This window comes from Henckelia pumila, chromosome 2, assembly GCF_033568475.1.
Source record: "Henckelia pumila isolate YLH828 chromosome 2, ASM3356847v2, whole genome shotgun sequence".
Lineage (NCBI taxonomy): Eukaryota > Viridiplantae > Streptophyta > Magnoliopsida > Lamiales > Gesneriaceae > Henckelia > Henckelia pumila.
Genome location: NC_133121.1, coordinates 31,917,158 through 31,944,447, shown reverse-complemented (window position 1 = coordinate 31,944,447; position 27,290 = coordinate 31,917,158). Strand labels below are relative to the sequence as shown.

Here is a 27,290-nt window from a genome sequence, read left to right as displayed (position 1 = left end):
GCCACAACTCACCATCTCTTCACGCTTTTTGTGATACTGACTGGGGTGGTGATGTTGATGATCACACCTCTACTGATGCGTATATTGTTTTCCTGGGTCCTAATCCCATTTCATGGTGCTCCCGTAAGCAAGGTTCTGTTGCTCGTTCTTCTACTGAGGCTAAATATCACGCCATTGCATCCACTACTGTAGAGCTACAATGGATTCGGTCGCTGCTTGATGAACTCGGCCTCACTACTGTCAACTCTCCAGCTTATATCTACTGTGACAATGTTTGGGGTCACCTATCTCTGTGTCAATCTAGTTTTTCACTCTCGCATGAAGCATATTGCTCTGGATTATCACTTTGTTCGTGAGCTGATTCAAAGTCGTAAAGTTAGTGTCTCTCATGTCTCCTCCTTTGACCAGCTTGCTGATGCGCTGACTAAGCCTATTGCTGGTACGCAGCTACGCCTCCTGCGTTCCAAGATTGGTGTCTCTCCACATCCACAATCTGGAGAGGGCCTATTGAAAATATATCTGTAAATCTTTCTTGATATTGTGTATATCTTTTTATATCTTTTTATTTATTTTGTTTACTTTATCTCTATATCGTAAGATTGTATATAAAATTATTTTGTATCCTTATTTTATAATATATGAAATTATATTCTCTCAATCGTTTATACAACATGTCTAGTTAAGTTCGATCACATTTAATGATTTTATATGTATTGGAATGACGGTATAATTTTAGTTTTTCTAAAATCAATATATTATATTGTATATTTATAAAATTTTGGGTGAATATATATATATATTAGATTTTAAAGAAAAACAGGTTCAAATATTTAATTAATGTGGAAATAATATAAACCAGTGTCAATAGAAAGAAAACACAAATCAAATCTCAATTTTTTTTTTATCAAACAACCATCAACAATTGTGTAAACAATTTAATCAATTTTTTTTAACAAAAAAACCAAAAAAAAAATTAAAAAGGGGAAATGTAAACCCATTTGCTTTAGGTTGAGTCAAAAGTTACAGTGGTAGCAGGCAACCATGAACCACCTTTGATAAAGGACTGCACATTATATTTAGCTGCCTGGGCTGCAGTAAGACTGGGGTTATACCCAGCCCATTTAACCCGGCCTTTTGTGCTCGATCCCGGCCCAGTATTTTGAAACTCAGCATAAAAGATAGTACTCGGTGGAACAACATTTTGGACCCACGGGGACCAGCCCAATGGGCTCAAGAACCCACCTATGTTGGTCTGCATAACAATCGTGGTCGAGTAATCTTTCCAAGGCCTGCCTAAGTAGGCCGAGGCCGTAAGTTTGTCGAATGGGCTCATTGTACAGCGTTGGATGGAAATGCCAGTGTTTTGATTGGGGTCTGTTTTGCCTTGTGCTGTGAGTGTGACGAATTGGTTTGGCATGGGTTGTCTGGGGAAGATGTTGCAGTTCTGGAAAACCACAGCCGAGTTTCCGAAGATGAAGTCTATGGTGCCGATTATGTTGCATTCGCGGTAGAATTGTCGGTTCGAGAGCGTGTAGAGGGTGTCTTGGAATGCGTTGAAGGAACATCGGTAGTACACGGATTGGTCCGAGGCCGACCGGAAGGCCACGGCTTGGTGTTTCGCCGCTCCAGCCGTGTTCATGAAACCGATGTCTCGTGCAATGAATCCACTTCCGGCCACACCTGGAGAAAGATGCATATAATTGATTGAATGAACCAAAGTATGAATTATTAATATATTATATTTGGTATCAAACTCCGCTTGCCAATAGGTCCTTTTTTTTTTTAAGGGAACAAAAAGGTTGGTGACAAATAATAGCTGCTCTTTATTTGTCGTTATTTAATATTTAAATCACATCACAGCAGGCAACGGGAACTTGGGGCTACCCTGTTTTTTAAATAATACAAATACATTGTATGAAAACACGATGCCATGTCTATTTATATGCCTACAATTATATTCCATCTTTATTTACATAATCCTTAATTCCTTATATTAACAAGGGAAAATTGCATGTTAAAAAATCAAACAGTTGATTGTTGAAATCTAGGCTCAAATATCAGAAATATAATTTTAAATAGGAAAAAAAGTCATTTTGATCTTCTAACTTTGCTTGCAAATTAGAGAGGTCAAAATGCATTTAATTACCTTGCAAAAACGCATTTAATTACCTTGCAAATTACTTCAGTCTTATTATCACAAAGAAAGGTAGACATATATATAATTTAAAATAAATGCAAATAAAAAGAAGAAGGTAAGGTAATATGATTGTACGTACTTGCATTCACAAGCTAGAATTAAGTCAATTTGTTATCAGATTTCATGAAAATTGATTAATTCATGCATTGGCAAAATTAAAATCCTTTTATCCAAGAAATTTTGAAAAGATCTTGGTAAAAATATTATAGCCACATGCAATTAAACAAAAATATTATTCCATTGACTTGTTGAAATTATTTGACAACATCTTAATAGGATTTACAAGACTAAAACTGATCATGATTAGAAAAGATTGATGAAATGAAAACAAATTTGGGATTTTCTCATGTTGGAGGAAAATCTTCTTATTTGGAATGTCACATGCATATATATATATTTCACTACATCAAACCAAAATTATAAATAAATAAAATATTTTAAAAAATGTCAGTTCAAAGAATTAAAGAAATTAAAGGAAACACGTAATATAATTGCATCATCTCAGCTTTTAGAAGATTAAACATTATTATTCCCAAATCAATGAGTTTAATTTAATCTTCTAAATCAATAAGACACATGATAAAAAAAAAAAACACACACACACAAACACAAAAATTATGTTTTGTTCGTCATTTATTATATAATATCGAGAATTTCAAACAATCAAATAAATGAGTAATGCTACATGTACACGGAGTCTTACATATTGAGTTACACATGACACCTAAAATTACATGATTATCCCTCCACTTGATTTGGATAAAAATATTTCAAAAATGCATGTAGGATAATCATGTAATTTTAGGTGACATGTGTAACCCAACGTGTAAGACTCTGTGTACATGTAGCATTACCCCAAATAATATATATGCTAATCTTACATTTTCGTTATAGTATTTTTTTTAAAAATAAAAAAAAAATTAATTTGCAATGCCTACATTATAATAACTTGTTATTATGATTTTTAATTAATGAATGACAGTCTAAAATTAATGGAAAGTAAAAAAGTAGTTGAAAGTTGAAACTCACCAACAGTAGCCGTGGAGAAGGTGGGAGTTCCGTCTACGAAATTCATGCTTCCGGAGATAATGGAAAGATTCATGCCGTCGCCATATATCATCACATTGGTGTAAGTATTTGCCAACTCCACCTTCTCCACATAAATCCCAGCCTTCACATATATCACGAATCTCGTTTTGCTCTTCTTCGGTATTTTAGCCACCGCAGCTTTCAGGCTTGTCACATCGCCGCTCCCATCCTTGGCCACCGTCACATCCGGCTTCGGATTGGTCTGTTGCAACAGCCGCCTGTCTCCGGCGGAAACCCACTCCGGGAAGCCCAGCAGCCTCCTCCTGTGGATTGGGAACTTGAAATCCCCCAGCAATGACACCAGTTTGGAGACAATGGCTAAACTGTTGCTGGCATACTCGGTGGAATTCTTCATCAGAAACTTGACGTCTTCCACGAAAGTCGCGTTCGTCTCGTACAGAGCGTCGAAGCACGTTTCTTGGTATGTTATCACAGTGCTCAGCCACGTTTTCAAGTCCTCGATGATGGAATTTTCGGGGATTAGCTTCCCCTCGACGTTCTGCATGGAGGATATGGAGTCGTTGAGCGATGCAACGGCGTCGTCTAGCACCGTCGCGCATACGTTCAACGCCTCTTTCACCACCGGATCATCCGTCTTGTTCACGTACTCATCAGTAAAATTGGACACCCTCTGCAGAGATTCCTGGACCACTGTCAAAGAAAACAAGAAAATCCTTTCCGGGTCGGTGGAGTTGGAAGAATCCAAGCTGGAGTAACAAGAATCTGGGTACTGAGTGACACTGCAGACGGATTTAATCGCCGCGGCCGGAGAATTTGATGTCGCTGGAACATCGTCGGAACCACTTTTGTTTTTTCTATGAATCACAGTTCCGGCAACAACTCCGACGATCAGAGCGATTAATAGAACAGCTGAAATAGATATAATTATCAAACGCTTGCGGGTCTTTTTCTTGAATGCTTGTTGTTCAAGCTCATCCACTTTTCCATAGCCCTTGAATGAATTGATTGTGTCCATTGGTGATGGATGGATCAAGGAACACAATAAATTCTTACTACTTGTGGGCCTTTACCCTTTACCTTTACCTTTGTTTTGTGTGGATCGAATGTGAATCTTTTGGGTGCGGAATGTAGAATATAGAGAGTGTGCCTTTTGAGCCGTGTTTTTTGTAGTATGTTTTGGTGACATTTACAGGGTATATAAATATAGAGAGATCACGCGCTTTCTTTGATTTACTTGGTGTGCATATACAACACATACACACATATACATATACAATATATATATATTCATTCGTTGAATAATATATGATACAATAATAGATGGACTTGAACTTAACCAAGTCCAATTAAATAACGGTGATTTCTGTTCTTCACCAAATCTTGTTCCCAGTAGTCTTTAAGCTGATGGCCCGCGGGCAAATGGCACATGCATGCCTACTTGCATACCTTATTTGTATATATGAAAAAACACTCCTGTCAAGTTATTCACTGGTTTGTTTTTTTTTAGTTATGTTCGGGGGTGTTTTTTCGATATATCATATTAGAAATATTGGTATAAAAAAAATTCAGATCGATACCAATACAAAAATTCTGAAATTTTGGTACTTGATATCGTATAGATACTGAAAAAAAATGTGGTATACCGAAAAAATGTTTGTATATCGAAAAAATTTCGGTACAGTATACCGAAAACTCGGTGATCTGGTATGCCAGCCCTAGTTATGTTATAAAAAAAATATTATAGTATATATGTTGATTTAAATTAAAATTAATATTTTTTATGTTCAAAATATTATTTATCATTGCAAAAATATTATGTTTGTTAGCTATGTATAGGGGTGCAATAATTAATGGATATATAGAGCAAACGAAATGTGGCGTTTGAGTTGATGTATATATGGTTCAAAATATTTGAGTTGCACTGTTATCACCAGCTATAATTTTTGGTAAACGACAAGCGTTTGGTTTACAATTGATATCGAATCCAAGGTCACGCGTTCGATTCTCATTTATTGCAAATAGTGTGATTATTGGGAGGAAGATTGTTGGGGTACAATAATTATTCCTGCTAAATAGAACAATTAAATATTACGTTTGAATTGCACTATTATCACCACTTTTAGTTTTTTTTGTAAACTGGCAAACGATTGATCTTTCATTATGTTATGGAAAAATCTTGCGATATATATATGTGTTGATTTGAGTGAAAATTATTATTTATGTCAAATGTATTATTTTTCATTATGAATATCATTTTTTTAAAATTATATAATGAAGAATATAATGTGTATTATGTACTAATTTGAGTGGAAAAAATTATTTTTATGTCAAAATAATGAAATATTACCGTGTACTATATGATAGATTTGAGTGAAAAATATTACTTTTTTATGTCAATTATTATTTCAATGCAGATATGAATTGAATTGATATTTCTCATGGAGATAAATCCATTAATGAGTTCGACCTACACTAATTGTATTTACCTTCTAATTTATTTGGGAAAAAATATTTATCAGATCATTTCAATGATTTCATGCCAACACGTAAGAAGCAATTCAACGATCTGACTTTCTACTGCGGCAACATCTAAGCCGACCGTAACTAGTCCGTTATAATGTGAAGATATCTCATTTCTTTCATTTTTATAGTACAATATTATTTTTGTAGTTGACAAATTCCACTATATATCATCCTGGACAAAACTAAATATATACATGTTTGAGGTCATATCCACAAATTCTGCCGAGTTCAATGTGAAGTCTCATGGGTGAAATGCTCAATTTGGCTCGAATTCTTACTTTATTTATTTTGTACCCACATCACCTTAGTGGGACACATACAATGGTCATTACATAAAAAAAATACTGAAGAAATGCCCAAGTCAATTTGGTTAACGAAACCATACTTTCAGAAAATGTGGGAGTCTTCTTCCATCTCCAAATCGAAAAAACAAAAAATATATTATTAAAATTAGTTGGTGTAATTAATGTTTCTACAAAAAATAAAAAAAAAATAGGCATGTGCACTTAAATTCTACTACTAATATGTCTAGTTGCCTATAGTAGACTGTTTAATTATACATACGTACGTCCTCCAAATTTTTATTTTCCAGGTGTTATGTCTCACTTTCCAAATAATAAAAGTATTTAAGGCCTTGCAGGTTATTTAAATATTTACATTGATTTTAATATCTCTCAAAAATTCTTTATATATATATATATATATATGAGTTTTTTTATGATGCCCAACACTATATGCCCACTTCATGCCCACCATGTACAAGTCAACTCATCTATTGTACCGGTCAACTCATCTATTGTACATGATGGGCATGAAGTGGGCATATAGTGTTGAGCACCATAAAAGAACTATATATATATATATATATATATATATCAAAAATATGATCGGCATAATGGCAAGAATTTCATATATATGACGATAAATATAATTATTCACAAATTGTGGATTGAATATTATCTTTTCCATACCACCACGCAAGTTAATTAAATATTTACATTAATTTGAATATTTTTTGTTTTAATTTTTAAAATAAGTTTATTTTTTCTTATTCTGTTTCAAGAAGTAATAGATTTTTGGTTTGGGGTGGGAGAGCTTTGGAAAAAATTGAGAAACCCTTAATCTATGTGATGGGTTAGAAGCCCAATTTTATTAATTATTAACTTGAACCTAAGATACAAGGGCTCAAGTCCGTTATGCACTCCTAAATTCTATAAATAGAGCATCTCCATAACTAGGTACATTCTCATTTTTCTCTCTAACTTGAGCTATCTTATCTTGAGAGATTTATATTATGCTCTTTACTGACTTGAGCGTCAGAGTGCCTACGCCAGATAACCTCCCGACGCCTCTGAGGAGTGTTTGTGACGCAGGTGACGACCACAAAGTTATAGCTTACGAGTCCACGCTTACAATTTTGACTTACAAAGCTTCAGCTTACGGACCCTATGCTTAAGAGATTTCTTTTATAATTTACAAATCAGTTGGAATTCATACTCCGATTTACGCAGTTCAAGTACTTGTATTTTTTGGCTACATCAGTTTGGCGTCGTCTATGGAAAATCAGTTTACCTCGTCACTGAGAATGGATAATCAACCTCACACCTCTCAAGATAATGAAGGCGACGGCCGTGACCCAACCAACTGTGCAGATTACCCAAGAAGAATTGAGGGCCATATTAGAGGAGACTGTAGACAATTAAATTTATTGACCCTAAAATTATGGGAAGTACAAAATAATATTAAATATAAATAAAAAAATAATTGGCTATTTATTGGAAAATTAAATTTCTACAATAAATAGTTAATTAATTTATATTTTAATATATTTTGTGAGCAAATCAAGATTTTAAATCAAGATTGCATATTGCACTAAATGGAAGAAACTACTAATATTTTAAGTATTTAAAATCAAATCTTGAGCTAAATGGAAGAAAATACTAATATATTTAGTATTTAAAATAAAATATTGTATCACGAGAATCCAATCAAATTGTGACACCTCATCAAATGAAAATGGTAGGAATATGCATTCTCCACATAAAAATAGATGGCAGGTGACCAAGAAGAAAAACACAACACAGAAGACTTAAAGGTATAGAAGAATTCAAGATTTTTCTCTCAAGTCACATTCAAGAAGCTCAAGGAGATCAACGAAGATCGAGGTTCAATTCAAGACGTCACTACAAGAAAAACGGCAAACGACAACATTTTTCCGCGTTGTTATTGTCACAAAAAAGCGTTGTCGTAGCTAGTGTTGTGAATGACCGCGGTCAAAGACAACGCGAAAAAAGCATTTTCCTTTTGAGTAAAGACAACGCATAAAAAGCGTTGTGATATTTGAAAAAGACAACACTTTTTCCGTGTTGTCTTTTTTAACAACGACAACGCTTTTTATGCGTTGTCTTTGAGCGGACTTTTTACAACACGGTCATTTACAACGCTTTTTCACAATGTTTTTAAAAGCGTTGTGTTTTGCAAAGACAACGCTTAAACCACCTACGACAACGTTTAAAAAGAGTTGTCTTTTCTCAAATAAAAAAACAAAAAAAATAAAATTTAATTCACAAATTTTCAATATTATAAATCGCTCAATATTCAAAATTTTTGAAAATTAAATCTAATATACAATATATCAATATTATAAATCATTCAAATATAACAAATAATCGAATTCTTCGTGTACATCTCGGCCATGTGCGCTATGCTTTCTGCCTCAAACCGGTGTTGGCGATCAGACCAACTCTCAGAATGCTAAATCCATTTGGAGGACTCGGAATGTGCTGAACAATAGCAGCAAACAAGAATAAAATTTCAAATCCATGGTTATGAATGGCACAATATATCAAACATCAAAGAAGAAAAGTAAAATGGAAACAAATACATAATCCGCATACTAAAAATGTGCTCCTCATCATCCAAAAGCTCCAGCCCCGCATCATTTCAAGCAACCTTCTCTTTCTTCCTCCTAATACAGAAAAATATATAGCTAAAACATTAATGCAATACATTAACCTTCAAAATTAATGTTACTTTAATAAAAAACTACAACCGATCGAATCTCATGTTACCCAACTCTACCAACTATTGAAAAACATGTGCTTTTATTGGAGATCTATGACCAATTTGTCGGTCCACCAACAGGTGGTTATGCCTTTAAAACTCTAAGCTCTAAAACCCTGCAATCAAGAGTAGATGTATTTCTTGAAGTCACGTGTAGCGTATTATATATGTTGGAAAAAATTGGTGCTGAAAAAACAAGAAGGATAAGGAACAACATGTGCAACATGTGCAGAATTTTATTGCTCATGTGCTGTGACTTTTACTACTGGACCACCACCTCAATTCATGTTTCTTGATGGCATTTATGCATTTCCTCCAGATTTTGTGGTGTGATTAATTTCAAGACATCACATCATCAACACAATCAATGACCAAGGAACACATTTGAATTGAAAAATATCAATCAAAAAGTCAAAACCAACTCAAATAATTCTGATCCATAATGCAAATTTATCAACATGAACTAGATGATATTCAGTGTTAAATCACCAAACTCATCAGCAAGACAACTACTTCCAAAATGGTAAATCGTTGCATCAACAAATAAATTATCATCTGAGAAGTAAACTGGAAAAGGAAGAGAGAACTTTACATGATCCAAACACAAAATACATCAAGATATCATGAGCATGGTCTGTAATCCCAACAATAGCCATAGATCCAATTACCTTCTTCAGTGACTGAAACAACTAGGGCATGACATTAATATTTGTTTTAAAGATATCCACCACAAGTATCGATGAAGGGGATGGAGCACCATAGAGGGTACCAGGTCCAGTTGTCTTAGAAACTGGTTCAGTAGGAGTGCTACTGCCTAGAGTTCTTCCGACACCTTAAAATGGAACACGGGCCGGGGTGCCTCGATTTCCTACAAGTACCAAAAGAAATAATGTTATATAACTTTTCTACAATGAGTTTTACATGCACATCATCACATGCAATCAAAAATATTTGAACTTAAGATGCTTCTGCTTCAGGAAAGTCGTCAAAGTTTGAAGTGAAACACAAAGGTGTAAGAGAGGTGAAGGTGAAGGTGAAGGTGAAGAGAAAACAGACATGTTTTTGCTTGAATAATGTTATATATTTTCACTTCACATGCTATTACTTCCTCAACTTGATAAATCCACTTTCTTTAACTGTCACGACTCTACCTCAATTAATTAGCTTTCTCAGGAACGGATGCATTTGCATTTTAGGGGCGAGAACATCAAACAAATGCAACTTAAAGTGTATGACAATAAACAGAGAAGCAAAATCATTCATGTTTAGTTAGACCACAAAGAGTTCCAATGTTTGTATGAATTTAGAGCCTGCTCAATCACAAGATTTGGTAGACAAGAACAAAAGAGCAGGGTGTAAAAAAAGGATGAATTGAAAAACAAGAGACTTACACTAATGATGATGCTTTGATATGACAAGCTCTAATTCGGACACAATAGAAATACTGCACACAATGACAAATAAATAATTAGTTCAAATTTCTAAGCACATGCATTTCCCTAAACTCGAAATAAAAAAAAAAAGATAGTTTGCCATCAAAAATAACTGGTGTAATAATTAGTGGAATAAAATAAAATGCCTCGAAGTTTCAGAAAACCATTATAATAAAATTTTATTCATAGTCCATACATTCTTACAATCACATACCTTTGCAGCCAGCACAAATGGAACAATATTCTGAATTTTTCCTGCGCCCTTTTATGTAACAACTCACGTCCTTCCACCGCATCCCTCCCTAGCCTATAGCATGGGCTCGGACCGCATGGTTCGACGGACATCGCACTCATGACCTCCCCACTCCTGGCAGTGATTTTTTGCCCTCCCCAGGATTCAAACCTTGTACCTCCAGGCTTAAGTACAAAGTTTTATGATTCCTGGTAACTAAAACGACCCTAACTTCTAACTTTTAAATAAATAAATAAAATGCGGAAAAAATTTAAAAATTTTGGCATGACCTATTTGTTTGAATGATAAAGCCACCTATCTCAAACATCAATTTAAAATAAACCTCAACCCGAGGTAAACATCCCACAAGGCATACATAGACAGTATCCAATTCGACGTCAGACGAAAGGAAGTAAAATATTTAAAGTTTACATGCCAACATAATTGCAGGGAATAACACATCCTGCTACTGGAAAGGAATCAACATACGACAAAGTATAATTATTACAAAGACATAAATGCGGAAAAAAATAGCGTCAACGGTCTGGGCGTGCCTCCGAACACCTATGGGCCCTGGAAATCCTGCCCCGCAGCCGCATCCAAATGCTCACCTGCACCAAGCATAGTAGTGAGCCTAAAAGCCCAGCAAGATTTAAATAATACAACAAGGGTCCAAAATAATGCATAATACTAAAAATAGTACTCAGTAAACTAATGAATCTCACACGAAAGGGAAAAAGTCATAACATGCCCGAAGTAAGAACTATAGCAATATGCGATGGAAATACACATTCATGAGTCAATTATCCTTTACTATACTTTGAATTTGGATCATCGATTGTGACTATGATTTTTGATCGATCAATGGCTATAGTATACAATGCCGGCAAGGAAGCCAAGATTTCTCCGGACCCCACATTGCCCTTTAATTGGTAGGAAAATCGAGATTGCTCCCGATCTCGTACTACATGTCCATTTGGTAGGGAATCGAGATTGCTCCCGACCTCGTACTACACATCCATTTAATAGGGAAATCGAGATGTCTCTCGACCTCGTACTACACGTAATTTGGCAAGTGAAACAGGGCATCCACCGACCCATCATTGCACGTCCAAGTCACAACCAACTCACTTCATTCTTTAACTTTCCTTTCATTCAACATTTTCTCATTTTTAACATTTAACCTTACAAGCTCTCTTTAATACAAGACTTCGGGACTAGACTTTTAATTAACTTTGAAGTCATACACACGAATAAATGGGCGTTGAATAATGTAAACGACATAAACTCAAAAGATAGCATGACATAAATTTTATGGATGATTGGAGGGTAGGGGAGCACCCTTGGCTTAAAAGCTTTTCTCCTATTGATATGAATCTTAAGTATGAAAGGCAACACGATTTCAACGAATCGCACCTTAATTTGATAACAAAAGAATTCAATAATGTTGTCCCGACTTTGAAACAAGTAACAGATTTTGGAATTTCCACCTCTAGTTGAACCTGTAACTAGCAACAGAGAATTCACGATAGAAAAACAATCAAAGATTCAATTAGACCTTCAAAGGAACCTGTCTTTGACAACCCAATTGAAAATCGATTGACAAACGCCACAAAACTATGAAACTTTGATAAGTTTGATTTTGGGTAAAGCAAAGCTTTGATAAAATTCTAAAGAGAATTTTTGTATTGAATAATCAATAATCTGAAAAATATCATTCCCTTCAAATAATGAATTTTTTAGTATTTATAATACAACCCAAAATATTGAAAGATAACGCAAAATAAATCAAAAAGATATCGAAGATATCTCCTAAAGTTTCCTAGTAGGAATAAAAAACCTAAAATAAACAAAACAATACCAAAATATTAAAAATCCCGAACACACACATAAACACCTTCGATGTGTGTAAAGGCTTCGGGGCGGGCGCGCTAGAGCTAGGCGCGGGCGCGCCTTTGTTGCGGAGGACACGGCGCGGGCGCGCGCTCAGGCAGCGCGGGCGCGCCTATGGTTCGCAAGAACATCGTCAATTTGGTTTCCGTAAGCGCGGGCGCGCTTCTTCTCCGAAAAATAATGGCGCGGGCGCGCGAGTCTGAGGCGCGGGCGCGCCTTGGCTTCGAGCAGGGTCTTCCATTTCTTCACTTTCTTGACCTCTTTTGACCTCAATAAGATTATAACTTCCTCCAAATTGAATATCAAGACTTCCAACGCCCTCTTGTGTCTTCAACAACAAAGATTGAAGTGCTTCCTTAAACTTCTGAGCTCGGCCTCTCGTAACCGGTCCTCATGGTATCTCCAACGGATCCTTAGGCACTTGATCAGCATGCGAGCCATCCATGATCGCATCATCCTTCCCTTCTTGAAAAGGATTTGTCCTCAAATCTTGATCATCACCTACATCAAACGGAGATAAATCAGAAACATTAAAAGTAGCACTGACATTATACTCACCTAGAAAATCCAATTTTTAAGCATTGTCGTTGATGCGCTCCAACACTTGAAACGGTCCATCGCCTCTAGGTAGAAGCTTTGAGCGCCATTTTTCAAGAAACCGCTCTTTCCTCAAATGTAACCACACCCAATCTCCTGGTTCAAACACAACTCTCTTATTTCCCTTATTTGCTTGCTTTGTATACTGCAAATTCTTTTTCTCAATGTTCTCCTTCACTTTTTCATGCAAATTTCTCACAAATTCTGCCTTTTTCTTACCATCCATGTTAACCCTTTCACTCATAGGCAAAGACATCAAATCCAACGGGGTTAAAGGATTAAAGCCATACACAATTTCAAATGGTGAAAAATTTGTAGTAGAATGCACACTATGATTATATGCAAACTCAACAAATGCCAAACATTCTTCCCAACTTTTCAAATTCTTTTTAATTATAGCACGCAACAAAGTTCCTAGCGTTCTATTAACAACTTCAGTTTGACCATACGTTTGAGGATGACATGTAGTCGAAAACAGTAGTTTAGTACCAAGTTTGCACCATAATGTTTTCCAAAAGTAGCTCAAGAAACGAGTATCTCGATCAGACACAATACTCCTAGGCATGCCATGCAATCTAACAACTTCATTAAAGAACAATTCAGCAACATGAGAAGCATCATCAGATTTATGACAAGCAATAAAATGAGCCATCTTAGAAAATCTATGAACCACAACAAAAATTGAATCCCTCCCCTTCTTAGACCTCGGTAGTCCTAAAACAAAATCCATAGAAATATCTACCCACGGTTCACTAGGAACGGGAAGTGGAGTATACAAACCATGTGGTTGTTGTCTAGACTTTGCTTTCCTACAAGTCACACATCTTTCGCAAATTTTCTCAACATCATGCTCCATATGTGGCCAATAAAAATGTTCATGCAAAGTTTCATAAGTTTTAGCCACTCCAAAATGCCCCATTAAACCACCCCCATGTGATTCCTTAACAAGTAATTCACGAATAGATGACTTAGGAATACATAACTTATCCTCCTTAAACAAATACCCATCATGCATGAAGAATTTATCTTTTGGACCATGCAAACATGACGCATATATCTCATCAAAATCAAGATCACTAGTATATAACTCTTTCACATACTCAAATCCTAAGAATTTAAAATTTAGAGTAGATAAGAGTACATACCTTCATGATAGAGCATCCGCTACCACATTTTCCTTCCCTTTCTTGTATTTGATAACGTAGGGAAAAGTTTCCACAAACGCCACCCACTTAGCATGCCTCTTGTTTAGCTTGTATTGTCCTTTGAGATGCTTCAATGATTCATGATCCGTATGAATCACAAATTCCTTTGGCCTCAAATAGTGTTGCCATGTCTCAAGTACCCTTACCAACGCATAAAACTCCTTGTCGTAGGTAGGATAATTCAAGGACGCCCCACTAAGCTTCTCACTGAAGTAAGCAATCGTTCGCCCACCTTGCATCAAGACACCTCCAATTCCTACACCTGATGCATCACATTCAATTTCAAAAGTGTTAGTAAAATCAGGTAAAACAAGTAAAGGAGCATTAATTAATTTATGCTTGATAATATTAAAAAACTTCTCTTGCTCCTCGCCCCAATGGAATGGAACGTTCTTCTTGATCACTGCAGTCATAGGTGCCACCAAAGTACTGAAATCTTTCACAAATCTCCGATAGAAACTTGCAAAACCATGAAAACTTCGAACTTGACCAATAGAAGTAGGCGTTGGCCAATCTCGAATGGCACTTACCTTATCCTCATCAACTCTGACACTTTGGGAACTCACAACAAAACCAAGAAACACAAGTTCTTTTGTACAAAACACACACTTCTTCAAGTTAGCATACAATTGTTCAGCTTTTAGTGTGATTAGCACAATTCTCAAATGTTCGACATGCTCATCCAAATTTTTGCTATATACCAAGATATCATCAAAATATACCACAACAAATTTTTCAATATAAGCACGCAACACATGATTCATCAATCTCATAAAAGTGCTAGGTGCATTAGTTAGTCCAAAGGGCATAACCAACCACTCATACAAGCCGTATTTGGTTTTAAAAGCAGTTTTCTACTCATCACCTTCTCTCATCCTAATTTGATGGTAACCACTTTTTAAATCAATTTTACTAAAGACGCTAGAACCATGCAACTCATCCAACATATCATCTAGTCTAGGAATAGGATGTCTATACTTGATGGTAATGTTATTAATGGCCCTACAATCCACACACATTCTCCATGAACCGTCTTTTTTAGGAACTAACAAAATAGGCACAGCACATGGTGACATGGACTCACGCACAAAACCTTTATCTAAAAGTTCACTTACCTATCTTTGCATCTCTTTTGTTTCCTCCGAGTTGCTCCTATACGCTGGACGGTTTGGCAACGCACTTCCGGGCACAAAATCAATTTGATGTTCAATCCCCCTCAAAGGTGGTAATCCTTGAGGCAAATCCTCCGGAAATAAATCTTCAAATTCCTGCAAAAGATAAAGAACATTGCTCGGAAGATTTTTGGCTATATCACTTGTGTTAAGGAGAAACTCCTTATAGAAAATCAACATAAGTGGAGTATGCTCATGTAAAATCTCTCGCAACTCACTCTTTTGGGCCATAAATATTTTTTTATCGGCCTCTTTCCTCTAAATTTTTTTTTCATCTTTTTTTCTCTCAATATTTTTTCCTAAGGCCATCTCACTTTTTTGTTCACTCTTTTTTTCGGCCTCTTCTTTCTTTTTCTTTTTCAAATGGTCCTCCAACACTTGCTTTGGAGTCATCGGTAACAATACAATAGGCTCTTTTTTCAAGGTAAAAGAATAACGATTTTTAAAACCGTCATGTATCACCTTTCTATCAAATTGCCACGGCCTACCCAACAAAATATGACAAGCTTGCATAGGCACCACATCACACAACACTTCATCTACATATATACCAATGGAAAACGGTACTACCACCTGCTTATGCACTCTCACCTCCGAGCTATCATTAAACCACTGCAATTTATAAGGTTGAGGATGCTTTATAACAGGTAAACTCAACTTTTCCACCAGCTCATAACTCGCTACATTAGTGCAACTCCCACTATCAATAATAACACTACATACTTTGTTATTCACAAAGCATCTAGTATGGAATAAATTCTTCCTTTGAGTTTCTTCCTCCTCCTTTTGTTGTACATTCAACACTCTCCTGGTCACTAGCAATTCTCCAACCACCGCATCATATCCCTCTTCATCAGGATCCTCCAACGCAGGCATACTATCATATTTCTCATCCTCACTATCCGACTCAATCTCACCACCAACATTCATAATCATAATTTTTTTATTAGGACACTGACTGCAATATGACCAAGTCCTTGACATCTAAAACATTTAATATCCCTAGAACGAGTATTAGTAGTTTCAGGTGTACCTTTATCCACTTGTTTTGGTGCTTCCAATTTGGTTTCAAATTTTGGCTTGGACACCGATTTGTTGTCCTCCTGTTTTGCAACGCTTGGACGCCAAGGAATTGACGATCCTCCATCGGTAGGAAGTCGACCAGCTCCTATCCTCTTGAGCTGCTGCTCCACCTTCATGGTTGTCTGCACCATCTCATCCAAATCAAAATAGTGGCGAAGCTCCACTTGATCTTGGATTTCTCTATTCAAACCGCACAAAAATCTGGCCATTGTAGCTTCATTATCCTCCTCAATGTTGGCCCGGATCATCGTGGTTTCCAACTCCTTGTAGTAATCCTCCACGCTTTTTGGACCTTGCTTCAGAGTTTGTAATCGCCTGTACATGTCACGATAATAATAGTTAGGCACAAACCGCTTCTTCATGACACGCTTCATCTCCTCCCACGTCTCAATAGGCGGCTCTCCACACCTTCTTCTAGTGGTCACTAATTGATCCCACCAGATTAACGCATAGTCTACAAACTCAACTACTGCCAACCTCACTTTCTTAAGGTCAGAATAGTGATGGCAATCAAACACAAACTCCACACGCTTCTCCCATTCCAAATATGCCTCCGGGTTAGACTTCCCATGAAAACCTGGAATTTTCATCTTAATACTACTAATATTTCCATCCTCCTTACTGTACTCCGTATGTTTTCCTCGTACCGCTTCTCGCCTATGTCTAACCTCATGTACTCTTCTCCCTCCATCCCAATTCTCATCAAAACTCTCCTCATCTCCTTCAAAATTATTTCCCTTCCTATCTTTATTTTTTTTTTCCACTACCACTACTCTCCTCCAATCTACTCATCCGCTCATGAAGAGGTCCCAACTCCGACCTCATCACCCTAGTAAATTGACCCATCAACGCATCCATTTGAACCTTGGAAATTCCTTGGTTCATACTTTCACTAGCATCTTTATTAGGATTCATGGTACCTGCAAGAAAAAGGTTAGTAGTAAAATTCCTCACACAAGTTCTCACAGATCACTCCAAACGAATCACTCCAACACTCTTTTTCTTTCCACTCAATTTATGTAGGCTTTTGCTTTGTGTAAAAGTGAATCAAACTCTCAAGTTCACAACTTTTAGACGCTTGAAGATCGACTCTCGAAGATTGACAAAAACAAGAAGAAGAAATTTAGGGATGCTCGAATTTTGACTTGCATCCAAGGATGAACAAGAACGAAAATTGTCCACAAGTTATCTTGCTTTTTCTATTTTTTTTTTTTTTTTTTTTGAAGCTTGTTCGGTCTCTATTTTTTTTTTATATATTTTTTTTGAGATAACTTGAAGAAGGACGAAGAACGCGAAGAACACGAAGAACAGATAGTCACAAAGATGTGAAAACTTACTTGTTTCAAACCTTTGCTCTGATACCAAATGATATGAATCTTAAGTATGAAAGGCAACACGATTTCAATGAATCGCACCTCAATTCGATAACAAAAGAATTCAATAATGTTGTCCCGACTTTGAAACAAGTAACAGATTTTGGAATCTCCACCTCTAGTTGAACCTGTAACTAGCAACAGAGAATTCACGATAGAAAAACAATCAAAGATTCAATTAGACCTTCAAAGGAACCTGTCTTTGACAACCCAATTGAAAATAGATTGACAAACGCCACAAAGCTATGAAACTTTGATAAGTTTGATTTTGGGTAAAGCAAAAGCTTTGATAAAATTCTAAAGAGAATTTTTGTATTGAATAATCAATAATCTGAAAAATATCATTCCCTTCAAATAATGAATGTTGTAGTATTTATATTACAACCCAAAATATTGAAAGATAACGCAAAATAAATCAAAAAGATATCGAAGATATCTCCTAAAGTTTCCTAGTAGGAATAAAAAACCTAAAATAAACAAAACAATACCAAAATATTAAAAATCCCGAACACACACATAAACACCTTCGGTGTGTGTAAAGGCTTCGGGGCGGGTGCGCTAGAGCTAGGCACGGGCGCGCCTTTGTTGCGGAGGACACGGCGCGGGCGCGCCTATGGTTCGCAAGAACATCGTCAATTTGGTTTCCGTAAGCGCGGGCGCGCTTCTTCTCCGAAAAATAATGGCGCGGGCGCGCCTTTGCTTCGAGCAGGGTCTTCCATTTCTTCACTTTCTTGACCTCTTTTGACCTCAATAAGATTATAACTTCCTCCAAATTGAATATCAAGACTTCCAACGCCCTCTTATGTCTTCAACAACAAAGATTGAAGTGCTTCCTTAAACTTCTGAGATCGGTCTCTCGTAACCGGTCCTCGTGGTATCTCCAATGGATCCTTAGGCACTTGATCAGCATGTGAGCCATCCATGATCGCATCACCTATTGCAGCCCCTCCACTCCTATCATCCATATCCTCCAAAACTTCAATTCAAACGCCACAAACTCAATACATTCACAACATTTCAAAACATAAACGCAATGGGACTTGCATAACACCAAAAGAGGTTTAAAACACTACAAACACATATAAAAATGGGCAGCATTACCTAATAAACAATCTGACTTTTAAATTTATAGACCCAAACTTCCATTTATATGCAAGAAATCATTCATATATACATGGTCAATATGCAAGCTAGCAATTAAAGTATACAAAGATCAACTCCTCAAACCACCTTCCTATTAGAAACCGAACACACACACACCCATTTACACTTGAAAATCTGCAAAATTTCGAAATAATAAGGGAAGGGACAAAAGCTTATAACTATGCTTGGGTTTTAAAGGAAGAACCAAAGAATGCTTGCCTTAAATCTTGAAAGGGAACAAGGGAAGGGGTGGCTAAGCCTCCCCCCCCCCCCCCCACACACACACGGCTGGCAGCTGGAACAGCTCCTAGGTGACCTTCACGGCGGCTAGTCGGCAAGGAGGCGGTGGCCGGCGGTGAGGGGAGGAAGAAATGGAGGGGCCGATGTTTTCTTGAGGGGGAGAGGGGAGTTGGCGTGAGAAATGGTGGAGTAGGAAGAGGGAGGCAGCTAGAATAGGATTAAAGTGTTATGGTTTAAGTTTGTGTGATATAATATGTATATTTATGTATAGGTATGAGTGTGTGAGAGTAGGACAAGTCAAAAGGTGATTTTTGACCCAAAAAGTGCTAGTTTTGATTTTTAAAATTTTATCTTGTAGAATTTCCTCTAATTTAAAGTTCTAAGTTTAGAATCTTAAATTTTAAATGCCAAGAATGAAATTTCACTTGTCCGGGTCCAAAAAGGCTAATTTGAGAAATTTAAAGAATTACGCGCGAAAATGCGCTTACGCGATTTTTCTTGATTGAAAAAATCTAAAATAAAGATTTTATTTTATTTTTCCTCACCTCTCAAGAAATTTAGGTCACCTAAATTTAAAATGAAGGATTTTTCCGTTGTGTTCGCCTTTGTCGCGCGCCGAAGCCGGAATTCACCAATTCAAGCAATTTAAGCAATTAAAATTTTAATATCATACAAATAAATTTTAAGGAGATTTAAATCATTTAAATTACCACGAATTTTATAATTTTAATCATTAAAACTAATTTAGGCATGAAATTTAATTTATGGATTTTAGGCGTCACACTACAACAATAAATTCCTTAAATTCCCATATTTTGAATTTTACCAAGACCCTGCAACAATAAATTCCTTAAATTCTTATATTTGGATACTATAGCATCTCCAGTGAGTATATGAAAGTTAACGAATATATATTAGCCACAGTCAACGATGACCATGCAAACACCACAATTAAAATCATGTGTGTCCACGCATATTGGCCAAATTGATACTTGTATATCTTTTTCATCAATGTAAGTATGAACCACATAAAACCTGAATAACAAAACAAGAAGAAATATCATCTATACAGTTAACCATACCATAAAACCTCATGAATTATAATTATGTCAAATGTCTTCCTGCTGAAACAACAGAACAAACTCAAAATAGAGCTTACAGCACAACAACTCCTCCACAAAACATATGTGAATTATTGAAGACAAAAGTACAATGATGATAATAGCACTTAGATAATTTTAAAATATAAAGAGGATAAGAAGTTGTTCCAGTTACCAGTTCAAGAGTCTGAAGCACGGGAGGCTTTTATCTTCATGTGCTCTCCTAAGCAAATTGAACAGCTCCTTTGCCATAAAAATTTGGATAACAACAATCATGGCCCATATGTATAGATGACCCATATAGATTATTAAAGCAAACCCTCTTATCATACAGACAGATGAATATATCCATATTAACATAGACTTATACTTGTTACGATCATTAAAGATCAAATGGTTTCCATTTGCTACGTCAAATCCAGGAGGGTTTTAAAGGTTCGAAAGTGAAACAGAAATTAATTAGAACTCTGAAAACCATGAATACAATAAAGAAGTAAAAATCTAAAATAATTTCAATCTTATCAGATCAAATAAATAATGGAAAAGAAACAACACCAAACAAAGAGTTCTCCAAATTTTCTTAAACGAGGCTAAGGCTGTACTATTAGTATAGTGACCCGCACCGTGATCACCTACTAATCAAAAGCTTAAGCATGCATTTAACTTAATCAAATAAAATATCAAAAATAACAGCGGAAACTTAAACAATAATAAAAATATTGTTTACAACCATATCGAATAAAACCAGTGTATTAACCCAAATACAACTGAAACAAAAGCTTAGACAATAACCCTGCTGGTCCTCCATCGCCTAAGCTCTCCTGGAACCACCCGCATCGTCCAGCCGCAGACCTGCCCCATGGAATAGGGTGTCCAGATACAACAAAGTACGGGACGTGAGCATGATAAGCTCAGTACGAGAGTATGAGTATACGGTGTTATGTGTGCATATATGCAAGTGAACTTGGTATCAAGACTCTCAGGTCAAGAAACAAGCTCATAGACCGGGCCCAGGGTATATAGAACGTTGCGCCGTCGCATCAGGAGGTGGCTCATATACCCAGTGGATAATGGTGACCTGATACTAGTACATGTGTCCAACCATAAGGTGACCTGACACAAGACTTACGTATCCAACCATCCACAAACTCGTAGGGTGAACGCCCTACTACAGGATACCTCTAAGGTAAAAGCTCAATATGCTCATGTATGCAACATACAGTCATGACATGTTGTATATATAAAGGCATATAAACATGCAATCACATAATCCATGCAAACACATAATACATGCATACTCAATCTGGATATCTCGAATAATACTTCCGTACCTCATACACTAGGCAAGCTAGACCAGCACTATGTCCAAGCCTACAGTCCGCACTACAATGCAAAGTACTCATGCATTACCACTTTATTCTAAAAGCCTTAACTATGCTATAGCATACTCCCTATTTACTATAAGGATCCAGAGCTATACCTGCGTCCGTCGTCAGCCCACTGATGACGATTGCCCCAGAACTTGGGCACCACTCCACCGTAACCCTGGAGCGCCTCGCCAACATCCGGACCAAGCCTAGGAAGGCTAGAATCACCCCTAAAACACCTAGAATACTCTAAAACCGAGAGAGAATATGTGAGATTGGTGTGAAATTGTGGCCCTCGGAACCCCTATTTATAGGCCACGATCGGAAGCTCCGATCACCTGATCGGAAGCTCCGATCGGTGCATGTTTGCCACGTTTTGGACGGCCGAGATCGGAAGCTCCGATCGCAGGCATCTGGCCACGTGTTTAAATCTCCTTGACACCTGTTTCTGGTTGAGATCGGAAGCTCCGATCTCAGGATCGGAAGCTCCGATTTGCCCGGAAGCTCTGAACTGTTTCTCATGTTTTCGAACTGGTTTTGGGCCCCCAAGACCCCCGGGACCTACCCCACCATTTTCGGACGTTCCGGATCTGATTTTCCACTTATTTTTACCAAATAAGGACTCCTTAAACATGTTTTGACACTTTTAAAATTATATGTCATTTTCTAACATGTTTAAAATCACTTAATCTTGTAAAATGGAACCGGGCTACTACATTCTCCCCCTACTTAAGATATTTCATCCTCGAACAATCTTAAGTACTGAATGCAGTAAAACACTGAATAAACATCTTTTATTCAAATTGATTCATTTTACAAGTTACAATATGAAAATACAACAATTCAAAATAACTTTGGATAATCTGTATGCATATGACTCTCAAGTTCCCAAGTGGCCTCCTCAGTGCCTCGATGCTGCCACTGAACTAGAACAAGAGGAATGGTCTTGTTGCGTAACACCTTATCCTCATGACCTATGATACGCAAAGGTCTCTCCACGTATGTCAAATCCGAGTCCAACTGTACCTCAGACGGCTGTAAGATATGAGAATCATCCGCCACATACCGTCGTAACAGTGAAACATGGAACACGTCATGGATTTTTGACAAATACAGTGGTAACGCCAACCTGTAAGCCAGATCTCCAACACTTTCCAGAATTTCAAATGGACCAATGAACTTAGGAGATAGCTTACCTTTGTGACCAAATTTAAAAATCCTGCGAAATGGTGAGACTTTCAGGAATACTTTCTCACCCACCTCAAACTGTAAAGGTCTGCGCTTGACATTCGCATAACTAGCTTGTCGATCCTGCGCAACCTTAATTCTCTTCTTGATCTGTCCAACAATATCAACAACCTTCTGGACTAACTCTGGTCCCTCAACCTGTCGCTCCCCTACTTCCTCCCAGAACAGTGGAGTACGACATCGTTGCCCGTACAACGCCTCAAACGGAGCCATCCCAATACTGCGATGGTAACTGTTGTTGTACGCGAACTCAATCAATGGCAACTGATGTTGTCATGCTGGACCAAAATCCATAGAACATGCTCGCAACATGTCTTCAAGAGTACGAATCGTGCGCTCTGACTGCCCGTCAGTCTCTGGGTGATATGTACTCAAACTAAGAGTAGTACCCATAGCGCGCTGAAGACTCCCCCAGAACCTGGAAGTAAACCTGGGATCTCGATCGCTGACGATGCTCACAGGCACTCCGTGCAATCGAACAATATCCTGGATGTACAATCGTGTCATCCTATCAAAACTAAAGTCTCGGTTATAAGGAATGAAATGTGCTGACTTGGTGAGTCGGTCCACCACAACCCAGATAGCATCACAATTCCTCGAGCTTACCGGTAAATGGGTCACGAAGTCTATCGTGATCAACTCCCATTTCCACTCAGGAATAGGTAAACTGTGAAGCAACCCTCCAGGTCGTCGGTGCTCTTCCTTGACCTGCTGACACACCAAACATCTAGAAACATATAGATACACTTCCCTTTTCATTCCTTTCCACCAGAACCTGGTACACAAATCCTTGTACATCTTGTTGCTCCCAGGATGAATACTCAATTTAGAACGATGAGCCTGGGATAAAATCTCCTCCCTCAGAGTATCATCCTTTGGAACAACAATACGGCCAGATAAACAAAGAAAACCATATGACTGATAATGGAATCCAGACGAACTATCATCCCTGGCTAAACGAGCCAAACGCTGGGTCTTCGGATCAGCCATCTGAGCATCTCGAATCCAAGAATACAAAGCAGGCTCAGATAAGATCGCAAACATCTGGATACTCTGCATACCTTTCTTATGCTTGAAGGTATACCCTGAAGAACAACAATCTTCAATTGCACTTGCCACAGAACAAGTCTGTATTGCGGACAGTCGCACCTTGCGGCTCAAGGCATCAGCAGTGAGATTAGCAGCTCCTGGATGATACTTGATTTCACAGTCATAATCCTTAAGCAAATCCATCCAACGTCTCTGTCTCATGTTCAATTCTGCCTGAGTAAACAAATACTTGAGACTTTTGTGGTATGTGAATATCTCAAATCTTTCTCCATAAAGATAATGACGTCAGATCTTCAATGCAAATACAATAGCTGCTAACTCAAGATCATGCACTGGGTAGTTATTTTCGTGAACTTTTAACTGTCTAGAGGCGTATGCAATCACAGGCCCATTCTGAGTCAGGACACATCCCAGTCCCTGAAGAGAAGCATCCGTGTACACTACATACCCTCCAGATCCAGACGGCAAAGCCAACACAGGCGCAGAAGTTAACCGTCTACAAAGTTCACAGAAATTCTCCTCATATTCTGAGGACCACTCAAAATTCATGCCCTTCCGAGTAAGTTGTGTCAAAGGTCGAGCGAGCTGCGAGAAATTTGCGATAAAGCGACGATAATATCCTGCTAGACCCAGAAAACTATGGATCTCAGCTACCGTCGTCGGACGCGACCAGTTCATTACAGCCTCAATCTTGCTCGGATCCACAGAAACTCCATCTTTGGATATAATGTGGCCAAGAAACACCACTCGATCCAGCCAGAACTCACACTTACTCAATTTGGCGTACAACTGTCTATCCCTCAGAGTTTGCAATACCAGCCTCAAATGGTAAGCGTGTTCATTTACATCATGTGAATACACCAAGATATCATCAATAAATACAACGACAAACTTGTCCAAAAATTCTCTGAATACACGATTCATTAGATCCATAAATACAGCCGGTGCATTAGTCAACCCAAATGGCATTACTAGGAACTCATAATGCCCATACCTGGTCCTGAATGTTGTCTTGGCTATATCTTGATCTCGAACTCGCATCTGATGATATCCAGATCTCAAATCAATCTTTGAATAGACCGAAGTACCCTGCAATTGATCAAACAGATCATCTATACGAGGCAAAGGATACTTATTCTTGACCGTTACCCTGTTCAACTGGCGATAATCAATGCACAAACGCATAGACCCATCCTTTTTCTTCACGAATAGAACAGGTGCTCCCCAAGGAGAAACACTTGGACGAATATAACCCTTGTCCAACAGATCCTGAATCTGCTGCTTCAACTCACGCATCTCTGATGGAGCCAGACGATACGGTGCTCGAGAAATAGGCGAAGTCCCTGGCATCAGATCTATACCGAACTCAACTTCGCGTACTGGAGAAAATCCTGGAATTTCTTCTGGAAATACATCTGGGAATTCGTTCACAACAGGAATAGCTTCTATACCAATACTTCCAGCGAATGTATCAACTGCATAGATGAGGTAGCCTTCCGTGCCAGATTACAAAGCTCGACAAGCTTTCAAAGCTGATACCAATGGCATCTGAGGTCGCGCTCCCTCACCGTAAAAGAACCAGCTATCATTGCCAACCGGATGAAATTTTACCAATCTCTGGTAACAATCCACTGAAGCTCGGTATGTAGTTAACACATCAATTCCCAAAATGCAATCGAAATCCCCCATTGCTAATATCATGATATTCACCATCAAGACATTCCCTTCGAACTCTAAAGGGAAACCCATCACTAGACGCTTAGCCGACGCAGACTGACCCGTCGGGGTAGAAACAACAACCACTGTGTCTAGTGAAATGTATGGCAACTTATATTTCTTAACAAAACGTGCAGATATGAAAGAATGAGATGCACCAGTGTCAATGAGTGCAAAAGCAGGTATATCAAATAACAAAAACGTACCCGCTATAACTTTCTCATTCTCATCCATCGCCTGATCATGTCTCAAGGCGAATACTTGACTGGAAGCACGAGGTTTCAAATTAGAACCCCCTGTCGACTGTCCCTGTGGCCTCTGCTGCACTGAAGCCTGAGAACCAGAACCTGAGCCAGAACCAGAACCAGCTCCCCCGGCCTGTGGACAATCCTTCTTCAGGTGGCCAATTTCTCCACATCGAAAGCACGCCCCTGAAACCTTCCAGCACTTGTTGGCAGGATGATTCCCACCACAATGCTTGCAAGGACCTTGATTCTTTCTGCCGAAATGCATCACCTCCCCGGATCCTGAGAAAGAAGAAGTAGAACTAGACTTCTTGAATGACTGAGCACGGGGACCCAAGGAACTCGCGGGTCTAGATGAGTAAAAGGATCTGTTACGGCGGATGCTGTCCTCTGCCTGGTGACATCGGCTCACTAATCCCTCGTAATTCATGTCATCTCCCACAGCAACTCGGTCATGAATCTCCGGATTAAGACCTTGCAGGAACAGATTATACTTCGCCTCCGTGCTATCAGAAATTTGGGGGCAATAGGGCAGTAACTCAAAGAACTTCAACTGGTATTCCTCGATCGACATCAATCCTTGCCGCAAACCCAGCAACTCACTTGTCTTCGTATGTCGGAGAGCAGGAGAAAAATACAGCTTATGAAAAGTCGTGCGGAACTCATCCCAGGTAGCAACTCCTCGGGCTGCAATAAAAGGCGCAGAAGTAGAATCCCACCACTTTCGAGCTCGTCCTTCGACCAGGAAATCAAGAGTATCCATCCGCTGCTCCTCAGTGCATCGGAACTCCCGGAAACAAACTTCCATATGTCGTAGCCAGTTTCCCGCATCCTCTGGTGACTCTCCTCCGACTAAAGGCTTCGGACCCATCTGCATAAACCTATGCATGCTGAAACGCCTGTGATCATCATGGCGATGGTGATGACGGCCCCGACGATGCTCTCGATCGTCCTGATCACCCCAGCGTCCACCTATGCTGCCGTGACTACTCTCGTCACCATGAACCGCCATCTACACGATGATTAAAAGTTAATCCCAATTTCAACAATCTAGATCCCAAGATTACTATGCATGATCTGATACCATTAATGTAGTGACCCGCGCCGTGATCACCTACTAATCAGAAGCTTAAGCATGCATTTAACTTAATCAAATAAAATATCAAAAATAACAGCGGAAACTTAAACAATAATAAAAATATTGTTTACAACCATATCGAATAAAACCAGTGTATTAACCCAAATACAACTGAAACAAAAGCTTAGACAATAACCCTGCTGGTCCTCCATCGCCTAAGCTCTCCTGGAACCACCCGCATCGTCCAGCCACAGACCTGTCCCATGGAATAGGGTGTCCAGA

At 38.2% G+C, this 27,290-nt stretch overlaps 1 protein-coding gene and 1 pseudogene across 1 annotated transcript; both read right to left on the bottom strand.

Annotated features, from left to right (window-relative positions):
- Positions 1–987: 987 nt before the first annotated feature.
- Positions 988–4,394, bottom strand: LOC140883624 (pectinesterase 3-like). Its single transcript, XM_073290170.1, has 2 exons — positions 3,227–4,394; positions 988–1,680 (listed from the first exon to the last, which is right to left on the bottom strand). The coding sequence occupies exons 1-2, from the start codon at positions 4,260–4,262 to the stop codon at positions 1,004–1,006; spliced, it is 1,713 nt and encodes a 570-aa protein (XP_073146271.1). The 5' UTR covers positions 4,263–4,394; the 3' UTR covers positions 988–1,003.
- Positions 4,395–8,472: 4,078 nt separating this feature from the next.
- LOC140877468 (uncharacterized) lies at positions 8,473–26,801 on the bottom strand (annotated as a pseudogene).
- Positions 26,802–27,290: the final 489 nt, after the last annotated feature.